Source organism: Centruroides vittatus, unplaced genomic scaffold, assembly GCF_030686945.1.
Source record: "Centruroides vittatus isolate TY-2023 unplaced genomic scaffold, ASM3068694v2 contig_347, whole genome shotgun sequence".
Taxonomy (NCBI): Eukaryota; Metazoa; Arthropoda; class Arachnida; order Scorpiones; family Buthidae; genus Centruroides; species Centruroides vittatus.
The window spans coordinates 780,602-802,266 of NW_027122171.1; the positions used below are offsets into that span (position 1 = coordinate 780,602).

The window sequence follows — 21,665 nt, forward strand, 5'->3', positions numbered from 1 at the left end:
AGGAAATCTAAAAAGACTGTTGAGTAAAAAAATTTTTGATTCCTTTAATTCAATCTGTTCTGATTTTGCTTATTATGTAGAATTATTTTCATTATTTTTTAATTGTAAAATATTATATTATAAGAATATACTAAATAATTAAATCAAACATAAATTTTTGACATTTAGGATAATTATTCTTTCAAACTTAATGCACATAATTAAAACAGTTTCTTACAATCCAGAATTTATGATTCAATATTCATAAATATTTTCAGAGAATCTTTGGGAATATTATATAATATTCTTATATGAAACAGAAAATTTAAAAATAAAATTACCTGAAGAATCATGATCTTTAAATTCCCACCAATAACCTTTGGAGGGCTGATATTTTGAATAACTAATGGCTGTAAAATTAATTCAAATTATTACTACATATAATAATAAATCAATTTTAAAATATTTAAAATTTTAAAAATATACATCAATTTGTTGTGTTTAATTTCTAATATGTTTAAATGAAATATTTTCCATTGTTCTGAAATGTATACAATGAGAAAGTTAATGTTCATTAAAATAAATGCATGCATTGAATATACAGATAAATGTTCCATTTTAAAAACAATACAACATAAAACTTTATGTTTAATTAATTTTAAAATAATTAAGCATAACAACAAAAATAATTAAGTAATTAAAATTACATAAAGGTATACTAAGTAATGTAATTTATTTAAAACAATATAGCAATTAATATATTACATATTTTTTAAAATAAAAATTTTCAATTAGTAAACTTTTATAACAAATTATTTTACAGTTTTATATTACAAATACATTGAATAACAGCATGATTATCAAACATAATTAATAAATTTAAAATCTTTTTCAATTCTGCATTTAAAGATACAGTTGCAATAGAATTAAACTTATAAAAAAATATTTTAATTATATATTTAAAAGATTCTTCAAATAATATTTAACTATTTGTTTAGAATATAAAATTTTAAGTGCTATATGCAGAAACATATTTTAGAATCAAGTGATTATTTTGATTTTTAAATACATATTATACAACTTTTAGATATTTTGGCATATTTATGATATATATGTTATGGACAAAGTGATTAACCGGGCATTATTCATAATGCCCAGTCACGGTCATTATGAATAATGACCAAAAAAGGCAGGCAGTGTAATAAATATTGATTAATTTATCAAATTGACCAGTCATTATGAATGCTGCTATCACTTAGTCGGGCAAAGTGATAATAATAAGTTGAGGAATGATCATCCGACATACACTAGCTAATCGGCACTCAGTTGCATCTGCATATCATGTTTAGTACCGAATTTAAAATTTAAAAAAACTTTCACTTATTTCATTTAGAAATATTTATTTTTTGTGAATTATTTCAAAGTATTTTAAAAAGAACATGTAATCTTTTAAAACTAAGTACTATTAATTATATTAATTAAATGGCAAAATTTTACCTATGTGCACCAAGATGGTCGCTTGGTGGTGGTCGCAACTGTTTGTGCTCTCGACAGATTTCTCCCGGAGGAGAGCCGCTGGCAGGCCGCTGATTGTTTAACGTTACTAGATATTGATACATACTAGTTATTGATGCATGTGTTCAAGAACTACCGTGAATAAATAACTAGTGACGTTAAACAATCAGCGGCCTGCCAGCGGCTCCCCTCTGGGAGGAATCTGTCAAGAGCACAAACAGTCGCGACTGCCGCCAAATTCGGTACTAAACACAATATGCACGTGCAACTGAGTGCCGATTGGCTAGCGTATGTCGTATGATCACTCCTCAACTTATCATCATCACTTTGCCCGACTAGGTGATAGCAGTATTCATAATGACTGGTCAATTTGATAAATTATTGAAATTTATTACAACGCCCGATTTTGTTCATCATTATTCATAATGCCCATATTAATCACTTTGTCCATAACATATATATCATAAATATGCCAAAATATCCTATTATATATATAATAGAAAAGAACTTCTGAGCTAATATGACATCCTGTATTCTTTTAACAAAATATTTATAATTAGAACTTTGTATAAAAATATGTAAAATTAATATTCCTTTATCATTTACTTCAATATTAAATTGTATTATTATTATTATACAAAAAGCTATAGATCAAACAATTAACCAATTAAATAAAGTTTAATACTGTGTAGCTAATTAGATAAAAGTTAGTATTCTATAAATTAAATGGATATACAATAATACCTGATGTTAAAGTATAATTGAGTTTCATACGATTTTTCATCTGCTATAAACAGTGACATCCTGTTAACTTGGCATCGATGGGACTGACACAGTGCCTGGTTATTGAATATGCCAACTTATTGGATGATGGAATTTTTTCCAGTTTTTTTTTTATTCTCTAGATACAATTTTACATATCTTTATGTGTAAAACTGTACAAATCCACCTTTTATGATTGTTTAACAAGCAATTTCAATTTTTCCAGATTATTCCTATGCTTGGTTGGTTTAAAATAAGAACACACTAATCTTCCTGTGTGTTTTGTACACTTAGATATATATCTATTTTATATATTATATGTTTATTATTATTACTCTATTATATACAGTATATTGAAAGCAAAATGTTCTGTCATCACTATGGTTTTTCATTTCCTGGTCTTTTGCTTGTCCCAGGATATAATTAATTATTTTTAAGATATAAAATAAATCTTAAAATTGAATAATATTATATAAAATCAAATGATATGACTTTTCATTTTTAAGTAACTTAATACATCCTGTAATCTCCAAAATAATAATATTAATAATGCTGTGTAACATATGTATTAAAAATTACTTTTGAATTATGTAGAAATTTTCACAAATTTATTAAAGTTTGTTGGAAACTGCTTACAACAAGAATGCCTTTGAATTGAGTTAAAAATTTAAAGAAAGAAACGAACTTAGATCAAACTTCTAACTTAAAAGGCATTTTCGTTTTTTAAAAAAAAAACAGAATACCAAATATTATTGTAAATTTTTATAATAAAATTTTAAAAAGCAAAGATAATCAATACTCCAATCACTCAACGTGGTTCTTATTTTAGTAATAAAAGTCCTGCTACACAGAATGCCCTTTTCAATTCAATTGATGTGGGTGGAATCATCTTTAATGCATTTAAGAGAAAACGAATGTTGTGTTTTTTTCCACATGCTGCCTGGAAGATTTCTAGTTCGTTTTCAAGATGCATTAAGTTTTCTTTTGCCATCTAGTATTCTTGATTTGTGTACCTTTGCTGCTTTAATAGCAGCATCAAGCTTATAGCCAAACAATTTGGCAGTTTGTTTGGCTTTTAATAATCAGGTTTTGAAGAAAAATTTCATACTTGCATACTTCATACTCATTTGTATTCTTGCCCAATTTGCATAACCTGGCATAATGCAGTTATCAAAGCTATGGGCATAGTTAAAATTAAGACAGTATAAGCACAATTATTCTAGATATTACAGATTCTGACAAAGAATTTTCAAAGTCCTGTCACAAATAGGCTACATATTGATTATTGACAATCTGTGAGAAGCCATAATAAGCAGGCTTAAAATTAATAAATACAAATGTATGACAGTTTATGGGTTAATTATACTTTCTATTTTCAAAATTTTCTCAACTTTAACACAAAATATGAAAAAAAGTGAATTTTTAAGAAATTTGCAGGATTTTCCAGGACGAAAAGAACTTCCTGGGTTCAAAAACAGCCAGGATCCTGGGTTTTCTGGGATCCCATTGGAGAAACCCTACTCACCACCAACTGAAACCAAAACAAACGCTTTACAAAGAAATCTGTAAACAGACTCAATTCTGACTGCCTGGATGAAATATAACCAAATCAATTAAGACGGACAACAAGTACTTTATCCACACTTCCGAAATATTAGGTTTCAATTGATTTCATTTTGATTTTTATTTTAATTAATTAATTAATTAATTTTGATTTCATTTTTACTTTCAGTTTCAGTGTAAAGACCAGAGTTTTAATTATTATTTAATCACTTTTAAATTTAATTATTATTTTTAGTTTTAATTAACAAGCTACCTAGTTGTGTAAAAATACAGACAAGTACCCAATGCATTGATAACTCCCTCCAAAAATGAGCTAGACATGCTGGCTTATTGGGTTCGCTGCCATACTGGATGTTGTGTTAATATAATTTCACTGTATTTGTATAATAAATTTTCTAGTCAACAACTACTTTTCTTTAAAATTTTTACTCATCTTAATTTTAAATTTCAACAACTTGTTTATTTTTAGAAATTTTAATCATTTTTAATAGCAAACCATAAAAACCAGCACTGAATCAAATATTCCTGTTTTTGTTCTAATTTTTGGTATGTATTAATCCTACTTCATTTCTTTTAAATTCTATTTAGTTAGATATTTTGCTTGGTTATATTGTAAAAAATTTATTATTTTACCTGTAACCTTCAGGTTAGACATTTATAGAGAAATATAAGACAATGAAAATGATATTTAATTAATCTAAAATTTTTAATTGTTTTAAGTTATTTCAATGTGAGATAATATTGATATCAATATTTCTGTATAAATGTTTGTATTATTTCAGTTATTTGTTTCATGTTTACTTAATTTTTATTTATTTATTATTTTAAATAAAATATATTTTCATTACATGAATTTAATTACTAGAGTTTTTATATTAATTTTATACTTACTCTATTTATTTTTTTTTAATCAAGTGTATTTATTTTTGTCTATCTGTTATATATATAGTTATATTGATTTATTTTTAATGGGATTCATTTCACTGTTCATTGTACAGGAGATCACAGTTATTGTATTAGTAATATCACTTGTAAATTAAACTTAAATAAACAAATAATACTATTATTTAAATAAAAATGAATTACCATTGTAACAGTTTAAGTTGAAAGAATACTTTCAATCATAATTAAATTAATATGTTAATAATTAATTAAGTTCTGGAAGCAAGGATCAGACAAAGGTCTGTGTAGCATCACTGGCAATACTACCACAAGGTAAGTGAGAGTTGCTATTTCAAGTCCTGCTTCAGACTGATTATTTTCTTTTAGAACACTTTCAATCATTTTTGATATAAATTAATTTCATTTTATCAATTTTTTTTTATTTCTCCATATTGTTACATATTAGTTTTTGGAAAATAAAATGAAAATGATAAATAATTTTAATCATTACATAATGTTAAAAATGTTTCATATCACTTTGTATTTATTTATTAGCTATTTAGTATTAAACATTTAACACAAATTTAAAAAGTATAAAAAGTTTTTTCTTTTACAGATCTAAGCTATGTTAAGTTTCTGTAATTACTATTCAATATCTAAAACATTATAAACAAATATAAAATTTATGTAAATTAAATGGCATAGAATACAAACCTTCTTCAAAAGCAGATTGTAAGTGATGAACTGTTGTCAGCTGAAAATAAAAAATCATATCAAAATATATTCTTAAAATATCACATTTCATTGTAAGTAAATATTCATTTAATCTTATAAATTGCAAGTTAAATATATAAGATTATTTTTCATAATATTCATTAAAATATGATTAAAATAAAATAAAAGTTTGATTAACTTAAAGAACTTAAAACTTATTCAACTTAGCAGAATTAAGAATAAAGGCATTAAAAGCTTATATGATGGTGTCAAGATTTAAATATTGCAATGAATTTTTTAAATTTACTCAAGTAATTATTAATTTAAGAAATCATTTGCATAAATAAATCAATTGAATTGAAATGAATAAATATAAACTTTAGAACATTGGTATCATAGGTTATCAGTTCAGAATTATTCACTTACTTTATTTTTCATTATGTTAATTTTTATTTATGCACATTTTTAAAATTTTGGAGTGATTTATGGATAAACAATCTGTCAGATGGTAAATAATTATATATAGGTTCAACAAATAAAATTTGTTCAATTCAAAATATCTGTTAGAAAATAAACTATAAATTACTCATTATCCAAGTAACCAAATATCTAATTCTATTCATGATAAGACATGATTCAGACCGTATAAAGTTCATAATGAGATAATAAATACAAGATTTATTTTTAGCAGATGACTGTCTATCTCATTTTATCTACAGAATTCACTTATAAATAAATAATTATACATTCATTAATTGAATATTTAATTTACAAAAAACAGTGTTAGGTAATTATTATTTTAAAATTTAATAATTTACAAATTCTGAAGCATTGAAATAATTTTTATAAATATTTAATTTCTTTAATATTCATTCTTTTAGGTTAATTTTTTTATTTTTAAATATTACATCTAGCAATATCAAATAACCTGATTTCAAAACTCATTTCTAAAAATAATAATTAATAATTTGCTTAAATTACAAAATTTTATTATAGAGTTACATTATATGACATAACAATTGTTTTAAAAATTGTAACAATTAATATTTTGATAATTCAGATCAAGATAATTTATTTTCTCCTTCAATATCAAGTATAAATTACAAAGTTTTACATAAAAATAATTTAGAACAACATTCAATGTTAATAGGAAACATACTGATTTGCAGATTTTAAATTATGAAAAAGTAGGGTAGTATATAATGTCAAAAGTACTTGTGTAAATAAACTTTTTCAGTAATGCCAATAGACAGTTGTGTTGTTAATTTTGTAACATTACTTGGCATCTAATGTTTTTACATTTTGTATAACTTGAAACAATCTAGGTTTTATGCAACAATCTGATATGTGCAAATTCATTTTCACAGATATCAAATATTAGGTTAATCCAATTCTAGTGCCACTGAATCTATCTCTGAAGTCAGTGAACTATGCTACTCCAGCTTCCAACAATTCGAACACAAAGACCTACTGAATTCTATTCACTGGAGTAAATATCCTAGTTTGGATGTATTTCTTTCAGTAGTATATTCTACACAGTGTAATAAAAACTTGCTCTGTATATTCAGAAATACTAGACCAAAATATTCATTATAGTAAAAATACAAGTAGAATGTTTTAAACACATTTTAACTGGGACTGGATGAGACTGTCTCCTTTTGGGATGTTCAGATGAGCTCAAACCAGCATCAGGAGTATAGCTGGGGCCTTCTCGTGGAATGCCTCAGCTATGCAGTGAATCTATCCTGACAAAAGATGTAACTGTTTTGGCAAGTAACTAACAGCAGACTTAGAATGATAATATTTTTGAGTTAATTATGAATGATTGAATAAATGTCTAGGACAATCATCTAGAACTATTACGAATGTAGCACAAATTTACAAAGAATTTATTTTACTTTATACTTGCCAAAATGCAACTCTTGTATAAAAACAAAATCTTCTTGTACGTAAATTTTATATATACTTATGATGCAAAAATCTTTTATACTAATAATTGACCAAAAGAAAGTACCAAATTTCATTCAAATCTATTTTATACTACAAAGAGACAAATATTAAGATTTAGAACAAAACGTTTTAATTTTTTTCTATTTATTTTTTTATAAACAAACAAGAAAACTAGAAGATACTGGTATAAAAAAAATAAATTTTATTTAATATACTTTAAAATTGTAATAAATAAGTAAAAAAGTAATATTTGAAATCTTGCAATATCTTATGTTTGATAAAACAAACATATCTTAAAAATTTCAAATATTTGCTTATCAAAAGATATTTTTTTAAATAAAAAAATCCAACATAAGCAATGAAGTGTTGAAAAAATTTATTTAGATATGTTACGTTTGTTACTGAATTACATGCAATTTAATATATTAAATTATGTGAATGACTTAATACAATAGTTGACTAATCAATTCAGAAACAAAAAAAAGGCAAATTCATTAATTTTCAATATATTTTGATTTCTTCATACTTTATCTAGATAGGTTATTAGAATAAAATGATTTTAAATGTTTCACTTATCATTCATTTTGATAACCTTGTATCCAATTTTTGAATTATCTACCCTAATAAGATATAGTTGATAGCTCTCATATTTTCAATTAGATATCACCTTTGCAATAATTTCTATTAAATTTGAAAGTAATATTCTTCATATTTATATTAAACTTTAAAATTTATCAAAATTAGATATTCATTTTAGTTAGTACAAAATATATTATAACTAGCAGGTAAGCCTGGCGTTGCTCGGGCAAAAGTAACGATAGCAAAGATTAAGATTATTACGTTATAGTCACAAAAAAAAGTAATTTTATCAACAAACTAAGTATTTCTAAAGAAAGATCAAATTTGAAAATCGAATGTTCTAATATTGTCTGATTTTCATGACGTGTTCTGATTATATCGTTCAATTTTCATCGAATGTTCTAAAGAAGAAAAGTCAATTTTCATCGAACTAATCTGTTTAAATTTGAAAATCAAATAGGCTCTAACATATTACTCTATTTCTTTTTTTCCTCCAGCACCCGTTTTTTTCTCCATCTGCATCTTGCACGTCGCTTTCTCTTAACACTTTTATTGTTACGTAACACTTTCATTGTTGATGGAAGTGTTAAGCCTTAATCCTGTCCCTCTCCCTGTGGGGAGGAATTTCGAAAAATTCCTTCTTAGTGTGCATTCTCGTGACATACCCTAACTGTGTACTAAATTTCAACTTTTAACTCCTAACCATTTGGGCTCTGCACTGATTATTATTATTATTATTATCAACTCGTCTCGATTATATATATAGATAGGAATATTTCAAAACTAATAAAGTAATATTAATTACAGTATGTATATTCTAGTATGAGAGAGACTGTCAATCAGTCATATAATTAACAGTTCAAAGAATATTACAAGCAGAGTATTAAAATGTGATTTAAATGATTGAATAATTGTTAAATTTTGATTGTAATTATATTAAAAAATAAAACATTTTCAAAATAAATAAAATTAATTTATATAAAATCAAACTTTAATATTTTATTACTAAAATTATTGTTTCTGATATAATAACTCTGTAAGAAATAATGTGTGTATATAAAATTATGAAACTATTGCAATATTTATTTATTGCAGTATTTAATGCAATAAATAATTATTTCAATAGAAATAATGATAACTTCAATAGAAAAAAGACTTTCACATAATATAATATTAAGTTTTTAATGTTAACTATTATAATTTTTAATAATTTTCGAAGTTTTTATGGAAAGTTATGTTATTCTGAATGTAGGTTATATATTCTGAATGTTTTTGTTATATTCAAGCATGTAAATATTCCAAACATAACTTTCTTTCAATAAATTCTTAATAAAATAATCAAGATTATTAATGCCATTTATATAGAATTTATGAGATACTTTACATAATTTTTATTTGAAATAAATGTATTAATTAATTAATAAGGAAAAATATTCAAAATTGTCAATTCAAATAAAATTTAGCATTTATTGGATTTCTGTTCTTGTTAAGCCTAGGAACTAATATATGATTTTCTGTTGCATGATTGTTTAATCATAAAAATTAAACACACAGTTTTTAATACAAATACATGCATAGGCTGCCAAATAATTGCAGTGATTAAAAAGATGCAACTAGACCTATTTTTAGATGAGAAACTCATATGCAATTTTCTGTCATGCACCAGAAATTGTGTTTTCATTCCTAGGCTAAAACTTACTAGAAGCTCATGTTATAAACATTAAATGAATAATTTAATTTAATTAATATAAAATAACATAATAGAACAAAAATACTACAAGATAAATTAGCAATATAAATCAACAGCTAAGTAATAACAAAATATTTGATTACTCACAATATAAGAAACAATTACTACATATATTAGATTTCACCAATTATTGCAAAAGTTTAAATTTCTAATGAAAATATTTTGTATGAATGATTTAACAGTTTCAATTCTTAATTACAGTTTTGTACAGTATTTTTCTTTAAATTGGTGCAACTACACTTTTGTATTGTACGTGAAAATTATTTGTAGAAAATTTTATTAATTTTTTTTTCTTACCATTCTGGAATTAATTACTGAATTTAGATCAGGTGCCTGATATATTACTCCAGCTAAAATGTAATAGTCTGCTAAAGGTGTACCTGTAATAATAATATGAATTATATCAAACAGTTATTTTAACAAATATTAAAATTCTACATTTGTTTTAGTTAACTTACATTGAGTTGGAGAATGCCTATGTTGTTTTCTAATAACATATAATATTGGCTGTTGTACATGTAATAAAATGTATTCCAATCCAGTCATATTACTACAATTATAATCATAATATTTAGTTAATGTTAATAATTTTACAATGATATTAATGACAATTATCACATAACTCACTTAAGTTGTTCAGGACTGAGCCTCTGCATTTTTACAACTTCATTGTTACAAGTTCGATCATAAAATGGATTACTTCTTTCAGAGAAATAATCTAGGACATTATTTGGATTCAAGTAAGGTACTAAAGCACTATCATGCCAAGATATTTCTAATGGATTTTCTAAAAATATATAATATTCTCTGATTAATATACAGATTTATGAGAAAGTTATGAATGTTAATAATAATAAAATATTTATTTTTTATCTTGCATGTAAGAATTTATGTAAATTAATAAAATTTATTGCAACTTAAAACATTCATTCTTAAAAAATGATGTGTAACATTTTGTATCTTGATATGATGTACAATCTGTCAAAAACATCATAAATTAAAATACATCATTTAGTCATTGTTGACACAAATAAGAAACTAAATGGAAAATGAATTATTTAAATATTAAATCATAGGAACTTTATTTAGCATTCATATCATTCATGTTTTCTAAAATCCTCAATACATACTTTCTTCTCTAATTTTTTTTATTTTAAAAATTTAAAAAAAAAATTATTATTGACTTATTGGAGAAAAACAACATTTATTTTTGATTTTAAAAAAGCATGAATGACAACATTCATTAATTTTGTGATTCATGTTCTCTAACATTCAATCTTCAAGTCAATTTTTTTTAATTTTAAATTTTGCTATTTCGTTATAATAGATGAAATCTATTTAAACAGCATTACTGATATATGGTTCTATTTAAAAAAAAACATAATAAATATAAGGATAGTTTTTTTAAGACAAGTTTTTGACTTTGCTTGATTGGATAAAAGCAACAAACATTTACTGCTTTTATCTAATCATCAACAATTTAATCCTTCAATATTTCCATAAAATTAATTTATAAACATAGAATAACATTAAAATACAAGGATAGCTATGTCAATAATCAAGTTCAATACATTTTATTGTCCCAGCAACTGTTTTTGGTCATATTGTTAGGTCTGCTTCAGGAGAAGGGGAAAAAAATGTGATGAACTTGGTATAAGCCAAACAACTGGTACTGGATTACATCAAGCTACATTACCACAATTATACTTAATTAATTACTAAATAATTTGTCACTAGAGGTAGGTGTTAGGTGCCATCTCTTATTAAATGTAAGAATTTAGAATATTCTTGAAGAAAAGGATCGGTCCAGAGCGAGACTCAACCTGCAATGCCGCTTACCATGCAGGTGCCAGTTATGCTACCTGAGCCTCCAGTCCGATATGTTAAGTGGAAGTTGCGGGTTTGTGTCCTGCTCCAAGCTGATTCTTTTCTTCCAGAATATTCTAAACTGTTACATTTAATAAGAAATGGTATCTAATGTCCCCCTCTAATGACAAATTATTTAGTAATTAATGAAATATAATTGTGGTAATGTAATTCAATATAATATGGTATTTGTTTGGCTTATTATGTATATATTGGGTTTTGAGTTTTTTGTATTTGTGAACTTTGTATACATCATATTTTCAACAATAAATGATTCCATGTGTATAAGAGCTATTTGAATTTTTATTCAGATCATTGCTATTCCAGTTTATCTTGTCATCTCTCCTCTCCTTTAACTAGGTTGTACAAAAATTTCCTACAATATAATCCTGCAAATCCAGGCCAACAATAGTGTGCCTGCATCTTTGTGATTGATGCAACCCTATAGTTGCCACTTTAAAGATTTCTAAAACTTCTAGCATTCTTATATGACTATTTTTAAAGATAGTATGTATCATTTCTGCATTTTCTAACTGAGCTTCAACCACCAGCTATGTAACAAACATTGTTATAGTAATAATTGCATTGCTTAGCTACAAGCTAGCAGCATTCAGTAAAGCCTGTCTTTTACACATTGCTCTGACATCTTAAACATGTTAGAAGAGCTTAAACAAGTAGAACAACTATTTGTGAAGCATGGATACTCAAAAGAGATGATAAAGCAAATAACACAAAAATACATACACAAAATGAAAGAATAACCATATTAAATGCAAGACAGGCAACAAGATACTTGGCATATACTTTACCATAGGATAGTTGAATATAATAAAACACTAAGGAACATGTATAGAGAGACACTATAAAGCTCAGAAACTCCAATTCTTTGCCATCAATGTAGGCTGTCTATCTACAAAACTTCTGCAAAATGATAATGATAGTAATAAGCACCTCAAGAGTCTCAGGCATATATCAAATCCCAATTACAGGCAAGAGGGTACGATAGTTTAGAGTATATTGGACTGCTAACAGAACTCTAGGTACAGGTTCAAAGAATATACCGTATATCTTGGCAAACAAGACGATAGTTGAATCATAAAAAAAGGCCCCCAAAATCCAGGGTTGTCTTATAGGACAGATATAAAAAATTAGATTGAAATTTATATAAATTAAAACCATTATTAAAAAAACGAACAAACTGTAATTATTTACTAGTAGAGAGTAGGGTATGTGCATAAAATAGAATAGCCCATACAACATTTTTGTGAATAGTCGAGGTCATTACCCAAATGCCAAATCAGTGTGAATGCTTGCAACAATCGCAAGGCAGTGCAGCCAGATGCAAGAAAATAAATTTGTTCATTCGAAAAATTACAAATAAGACATAATTCCATATACACTATACAGTATTATTATTCAGATGATGATCGCTGATCTAAACTAAATTCATAGACCGTTGATAGTTTGGAGGTTGTCTTATAGGACAGATATATGCTAAAACTATAAAACTTTAATGAAAATTTATACCTCGTCTTATCTGTTGAGATATACGGTAAATATACAATTGAGAAGAGCAAACCAATTATTACTTTAGCAATGTTTGCTATAGAGCCAGGAGTTGAAATTCACTTAAAAAATGAAGAAATGATACATGCTATCTTTAAAAATAATCATATAAGAATGCTAGAAGTTTTAGAAATCTTTAAAGTGGCAATCAGGGCAGGTTGTATTAATCATAAAGATGCAAAAGCACTATCATCTATGCCAGGAAATCTTTATATGACACTTAAAAAAGGAGGAGAGAGACGACAGAAGAGACTGGAATAGATGTTTAATGATCTGAATCAAAATTCGAATAGCTCTTATATACAAGGAGTAATTTGTTATAGAAAATACAATGTATCTTAAATTTAATATTTTTTTCCCGTGCCCTCTCTGCATAGTTTATTTTTTTTAATGTTTGTAGTTTATTTAAGTTTTATGTATTTTAATGATAATTTGCAATTTTATTTGCATTTTGTCACTGGCCATTGGCTGCTGACAATTTTAAATTTAATTTTATAGTTTTGAATTGGAACACTCCTGCACAACTGCAGATTTGATAAATGTTCTAATATAGTGGTCTACCTAAAGCAGACTTACCAAGAGGGATGAAAACATTTGTATGTACAAGTAAACAGCTGCTGGAACAATAAAAAATGTTAAAACTGAAAATTATTATTCAATGAATTTAATATAAGAATAATTTGAATATAAATCCTAATTTTAGCAATGATAAAAGTGTCATTGCTACAATCATTGGAACTCACATTCAAATTAGTGGAGCTTTAACAGGTCTTGTCATTTTAGCTATTATATTTTCTTGACTCTATGAGTTTAAAATTGAATTTTAAGAATTTTCTATCAGTACAAAAGGAAAAATTATAATATAATCAATTTTATCAAGTAACAAGTTAGAAAAATAATATCCATGCCATAAAATAAGTAATGTTTGGCAGCTCTATTTTCACATGTTTTAAAATATACAACAACAATTTGTTTTAATGATAAATCATACAGTAAAATAACAACCTTTTTTTCGTTCCAGCAGTATTTTAATTATGTAAAAATGTTTTCAACTGCTTTAATCATAATAGTGCCATGAAGGCTTCTTTTACATTAAAATGGAGTTAAAATTAAACACTCATTACCAGCTCATTTTATACATTTTTAGTTAATCATTTTCAAATATTTAATATTTTAGTGAATGTAAAATGTAAAAATTAACTCTAAATTCCTCACAGTACCTGATAACAGTCCTAACAATATCTAAAACCTAAAAAAATATTGAACTTACCATTTGTGGATTTTGGAGGAGGCTGCATTATAAAATATTTTTTTCTTCAAGAACTTCAAAACTACAAACAAAATAGTGAATTAGTTCATAATATATAATTTTATTAATAAAATTATAGCTGATCCATTAATAAAATTATAGCTGATCCTGATAGTTTATTTTTTTTTTATAAGTTAAATTTCACATTATAAATGTTGAAAAATTTCATCTTTTAAGGCTATTAATTTTATCAAATTCACTTTTTTTAAAGCCAAATGAACTGCCAAATTATCAGGCTATGATCAGGCTAAGGTAATAGTTAAATACGAATAGAAAATAATAAAAGTTAACTCACGCCAAAGTTGCATATACTTCTGATAATTAGCACTGAGTTCAGCGTTAACGTAGATTCTTCTTTTTATTGCAAGCACTTTCGACGAAAAATTACGATCGTCGTCTTCAGGCGAATGTGGAAAGAACAAATTTGAAAGAGGCACGTGCCGAACGTTCCAAACCGAATAACGGAAGATTTTCGTTGGCGAATTTTTAAGAAATATAATGTATTCTTTTATCGTTCGGTAACTTATCAGGCTATGATCAGGCTAAGGTAATAGTTAAATACGAAGTAATTTGTATAGAAGTAGGCAGATTTTTGTCTCACAATAATTTTAATTTAGAATTTTCGGCCAAGAGCTGGACTCAAACCCATAACTTCTGCTTACCAGGCAGGTGCATTGACAGTTAAACTGCTCTGATGAGGGTTTGAGTAGAATAACCAGTAATGCTAATTCAGCAGTTTGTTTGGCTTTAATCAAAAACTAGCTTTGTAGAGTTGTTGTTTATATACATTTTCACTTTTTCTTTTATTTATTTTGCTATTTTTTATGTGATCTGTTAAAATAATTATTTTTTAAATTGTTAAAAGTAATAAAATACTTCACACATCATAAATGGAATTCATATCACATATTTCATCATTTTTTAAAACTATTCTATTCTAAAGATTGCATTAATTTTCTAAAATAAAAATTTGACTACTTTGAAAAGAAAAAACAATTTATGGAATTCAAATTCTTAAAATCGATAACAAAATACATCAAAATTCTAAAATTTCTAATCAGAAAACATATACTCTTGGCTTATTTTATTATATAAGCCTTCTTCAGATCATAAAACCAAATTTTTTTTGTAATTGCATTTTCTTTTGTTTTTTTTGTTGTTGTTGCAAATTTTTAGTGTTTTAAATAGTTTATCTTTCTTTTGTATTTTGTTTCTTAAGGGTTATGTTGATGTGGGGGAGGAGATCTGTTGTCTTACGACACTTCCTATTGTAAATATAATAAATAAATTTAGATTAAAAATGATAAACTTAAAAACATACTCAAAAAATGACAAAATAAGCAAAAGGTACAGTACATTAAAAAATAAAAATTGAATACAATTAAAAATGAATTGCACATTTTTATTATCAACTACAAATGAGTGAATATAATAATTGTGTCCTTAAAGTTGTACGCAATCTCCTAAAGCTTTGTGCTTGAAAATTTTATATTTTATATTAGAATATGCAATTCATCTTAATTATATTAAATTTCCATTTTCTGTTTTCTTGCTTAATTTATTTTTGTTTAAATATTATATTTTACTAGTTTAATAAATTTGAACTAAACTAAATAAATATATTCAGTTAAAATCAAGTTTAAAATATTTTTAAATATACATATCAATGAACTTTTAGAAAAATAAACATTTATTTTCATTTATTCATATACAATATTTATCAAGCATTATTGTTCATTACATTTTAAAATAACAGAATCATACTTTTAAAGGTGTAAAAATTGATTATATCAAAACATAAATGAATTAATTAACTGCATATAAAATTTAAATTGTAACAAAAAATTTTGATTCCAAATTGATTAATGCATTAATACAATTAAATGAAATTACAGTATACTCTTGTTAATCTGGATGCTCAATTATCCGGCATACCCCACTGTGTTTCCATGTGCTTCCATGTTCGCAAAAATGTTTGTCATGTCACACATCTGTATTGTATAGTATTATATGTCAGCATGCTAAATTATTTGTCTGCCTGCCTTCCAAAAAAGAACCAGTACTGAAGAAGGGCAATGGGTCACATCATTCATGTGACCACTGCCCTTCAATACTGGTGAATGATGTAAGAGTTTTGCATATAAAAATGACAACTTACTATGTTTAAAATAAATGTCATTGGAATAACTCAATAAATATAGGTTTCCAAATACTTAAAGCAACTGTTATGATTGAGTCTAATTACTATTTGCAAATTAGATGCAAGATTTTAGTGTCAAATTCTGGAAAATATATACATGTAAATGGTTGTAGTGAATTCCAAAATTTACAGTTCCCTTGTCCCTTTTTTCTAATATCTTATATAATTATATTACAATAATATCAGCCTAACTAATTTAGATATAAATGAAATCCCAAAATCTAATTTTTCTTTAATATCCAAACATCTACAAACAGAATTATATTCAAGCTTTAATTAATATAACTGATTAAATGAACAAATTACGTAATTTGGCCTAAAAGTGGGCAGTTAGACCATCCACCTTTAAGTCAATAATTAGAAATTAATTGATAATTAATTCTATTTATTAATCCAAGATCTACTACGTTATAAAACCGATGAAACAGTAAAAAAAACTCACTCTGAGAGGTGAACATTTTTGTCCATTTTTAAAAGGACATCCTCAGGCTGGTGTTCTAAAATTTGAATTGCACGTTTTTGAAATGGATCATAAACTTTACATAGTCATCAATGATTGGAGGATAGTTGATAGATGCTAATTGGTGGAATGTTTGTATGTAGCAACTTGCATGAAATGTGCTTCAGTTGAATTTCTATCCATTTTAAAAGGATATTGAATTTATATATATTTTCCATGGATTCAGGATTGTGCTATCCTCTTTATAGTTGATGGCTTTTGACTTTTAACCACCCTCTAGATCTCCATTAACTCCAGAATCTGATATGTGATCTATCCACTGTTCTATATGATTTTGACATGATTGAAATGGACCTTCACATCAGGGTCCCCTGCATATATTGACAGGGTGATGGTTAATAGGCCTTTTGATATATCAGTTTGGTGTTCCTTTAGACAAGTGGTAATGTGCCAACATGTGGCTCCTATATATTCTAATTCTTCATTAAATCTATTGTCTGTAAGGATGGAATATACCTCAGCAAATATTGCCAAGTCAGCAGATTTTTGATATTTCTAATTTAGATTAAATATAGATGGGCTCCTTTTGAGGGCCACATTGACATTGTAGTTGTGGACTATTTATCTATATATAGCAGCTAATGATGCTAAATTCAACAAAAACACATACCTCACAAGTTGCTACGGGTGTCGTTTCTAATTATTAATTTTAGCACAAGTTGGAAGACTAATTGCCTATTTTTAAAAGATAAAATTACATAATTTGATTATATAAAAACATCCCAAAGTCTAATGTATTAATACTAAACCAAACAATCGCAATAATTAATCGAGCTATTTTTTATTACAATTAACAATTAGAAATTATGTAATTTGGTATTAGAGGTACACGTTAGATAAGAGATTTCATTAAGAGATAGCATCTAGCATCTAGTACCAAATTACTTAATTTCTAATTATTAATTGTAGCAAAAAAATAGCCCAATTATGATGATCGTTTGGTTTAATAATCTAACTATTTAATAAATTATAGTTTTAACAAAATCTGGCCTGTTAATGTTTGGCTGCTACTAATTAATTTAAAAATTCTTTCAATATTTCAGTTTTTTTATAGTTATATAAACTATTCACATAACATTCAAAATTAATTATTACTAAATATTTAAAACACTATACTCAAGTTTATAAATTATTAATAATCTGAAGAATCATACAATAGCGAGCTTGCTTTTGAACTAACATAACAATTAAAATTTTTTTGTTTTTAAACAATGTATTTTCTTTTTTAGTTACAAAATTCATTTATTGAAAGTTAATTTATTTAAACAGAATGAATAACAATATGACTGATTTTTGTTTCATTTACAAAATAATTTTATAATCAATTTCTTACTTTTATAATGTTATACAATTTTTGATATGGTCACGTCAACATTTATATAACATAATAAAGATAGAAAACAGAAAAAAACATGTATGTTGAAGAAAATGCAAACTCTTATATCTACAATCTTAAAAAAAATATTACACTCGTTTCTCTTATCTAAAATATTAAGTTTTAACATTTTAAATGAGGAAAGCTTAAAATGCCTTTACATTCATTTATAAGATACTAATCTTACTATGGAAATGCTACGGAATATTAATATCCTAAAATTTTAATAAATGTATATGTATATATGAGAATTATTAGAAATTTTAACATCTTAAACCGGTGGTTCTAAACCTGCAAACTTGTTCCAAGCATTCCACACAAAAAAGTTTTTTTAAAGTTTTTATTACAAATTTATTCCAATGTACAACAGCATATTACTTTATTTGTATACAACTACACATTTATTGTTTTATTCAACACAACAAAGTTTATTCATTTATTACTTTATTGTTTTGTGAGAATAGTAAATATGGAACTGCTTATCAGTTTTTGAATGTATTGATGGCTAATGCTCTGTGTAGTAAAAAATATGAATGATGTTCCATAGCCTCAGAAAGGTATGAGATTAAGTATAACAAACAATGTGAAGCTCAATAAGTACACAGAAACATCACCAAACGATGCCTAAATAATCAGACTATAATTCCACTAAATTAAAATAATTAATACAGAGTAATTTGCTACTAGAGGTAGACGTTAGGTGCAATATCCTGACTAAATTAATAATTATAATTTAAATAATTTATTAAATAATTTAGAACCATCTGGAAGAAAAAAACTGATGCCACAGTTTGAGATCAATAAAATATTAAAAACTAGTATTATTATTATTATTAATTAGATAATATTTTTCTTGTAAGCTTTCTTGTGATTTATCTACTGCTCTTTATCTACTGATTAAAACTTTTTAATGTACAGATATTTTTCTTAGCTGTATTTTCTTTATACAAGAAAAATATTTCCTGCTTCTCATATATACATACATGTTTTCAATTTAAAAATGCTCACTGCTATCTATCTGCACGTAATACATTTACATTCTATTATCAAATCTTTAATTGTAATAAATTTAAAATTACTTTAAAATTTTCATATTTATTCAGCCTACTATATTAATATGCATTTTTTAAAAAAAATATTCTTACAATTTAACAAATAAAATTCAGTTGTAATCCAACATTATACTAAATAAAAATATCACTTTACTCTTTTAATATATTAAATTTAAAAGATTTAATATAAATTTATAAAGAAATTAAGAATACTGACAAAAAAGTAATCTAAAATTATCAAAATAATTTCAATAAAAATGATTACTGTGGGTTCAGTCAGGCATGAAATGAAGCAATGTAATGAGGGATAGGACAATATATCCAAACTAGATCCAACTCAAATTTGAATCTGAATCCTTTAAAGTAGCAGACATATATCTCAGTAAACTTGACTATACAATTGTCAAATAAAAATGATGGAGTAGAATTGTTTCAAAAATCAATAATAATCTAAACAGTACACATACAGAATATTCCTTTAACCATGTATCATTTTTAAATTAATCAATCTCTGATAATTATTTAACGTAATATATTTAAAATATAACTCTTTGATCTAATTTAAATACAGTATTTCCATTTTAAGTATTTATTAAAAATAATTTTAACATATTCTTAAAAACAGCATTTTTATATTACATAAAAATAGAAAATAACAATACAAATTATTTCAATAATGTATAATCATTTATTCATTATGTAATTAATGTTTCTAAATAAAATGCTTATTTTTCTTTGTCTATTAATATTAACATTATAAATATATCGGACTTTATTGACAATTTACAATGAACAAAATAAACTTTTATTCATTTTTAATATTCTATTTTGTTTTATAACAGAATTTATCAACTTTACAAGGGCAGTTTAACATTTGTAACTTCCATTTTTCAACCCAATGCATGTAGCAAAAATGTTATATAAATGTTTTGAATAATAAACATTTAATTTCCAATGCATTATATTTTAATAAAATTAAATATTTCTAGAATAAACCAAAATATTCTTCAGGAAGAATCCTTTTAAAATTACAATAAATCACAACATACAATCATCATACAAAAGTAATAATACATTATTGTCAATAAGCTTAAAAAATGTAACAATTCTTATGCTAGAATCTATTCTTATCCATTATTAATAATATAACTCCTCTGATAATATAAAATCAATCTGATGTAATTGCCAATATCATAAAATAAACAATACAATCGAATTATACTATTATTATCATTTAAACAAAAGTGGAAAAGAGTGTTAGGAATTCAATAATACAATTATTTCATAATACTAATTTATTACAATATGGGAAATTTTTTTTTTTCGTAACTACTGTAGATTGGTTAATTTTTTATAAGCAATAATTATCTTGCTGCGATGAACATGCATGAAAGAATCTTAAATATATTTCACTGTAATTTTACACTTTCTTTAACAGAACTTCATTTTAGTTATAAATTAGAATGGAATTTAAATGTTATATTAATTACCTTTTGTTATACAAATGTAACCTTTAAATTATTATTACTGACAAATAATTAATTAATTAAATACCATATAAAAATAATTCTGTATATTTCTTATTATGGAATAACTGTAATTACTATTAATTCTTAGTGTAAATTTTTTACCTAATAGAAAACAAATAATAATAAATATATTTTTCCTTATTAAATTATATTATTTATAGGAAATTAAATATTTAACATTTTTTTATTTTACTGTAATAACTTTATCATTAAGCATTGAACAAAGAATAAATATTATTTTGTTGTTGGTAGAATATATTTATTGCTATAAAATGCTCTATAATTAGAATAAATAAAGAAAAGATATCTAAAAATTATATAACTAACTAGTAGGATTGATATATCTAATTATTACATTATTTAGTTTAAAAAAATATAATAATGCTGTCTGCAATATACAAATTAAATATAATTAACAATGGTAAATTAAAAATTAGCAAAAGTATGAACAAAATGAAATTAGACATAAAATAAACTTTTAAGAATTGATGTTTACTTAATTTTCTTCGACAAGTGTTTATTATTTTCCATTACTAAACTGTTAGATATTTTAA

General features: G+C 25.0%; 1 protein-coding gene across 1 annotated transcript in view; it reads right to left on the minus strand.

The window, feature by feature from the left end:
* Positions 1-21,665, minus strand: part of MED6 (mediator complex subunit 6) — a 43,916-nt gene that overhangs the window by 17,754 nt on the left and 4,497 nt on the right. The window contains exons 2-7 of the mRNA XM_067269139.1: positions 14,397-14,457; positions 10,322-10,481; positions 10,153-10,244; positions 9,992-10,074; positions 5,416-5,455; positions 321-389 (exon numbers count right to left, since the gene is read on the minus strand). Coding sequence (XP_067125240.1) covers positions 321-389; positions 5,416-5,455; positions 9,992-10,074; positions 10,153-10,244; positions 10,322-10,481; positions 14,397-14,424 — 472 coding nt within the window. The 5' untranslated portion in view covers positions 14,425-14,457. The remainder of the gene's footprint in view (positions 1-320; positions 390-5,415; positions 5,456-9,991; positions 10,075-10,152; positions 10,245-10,321; positions 10,482-14,396; positions 14,458-21,665) is intronic.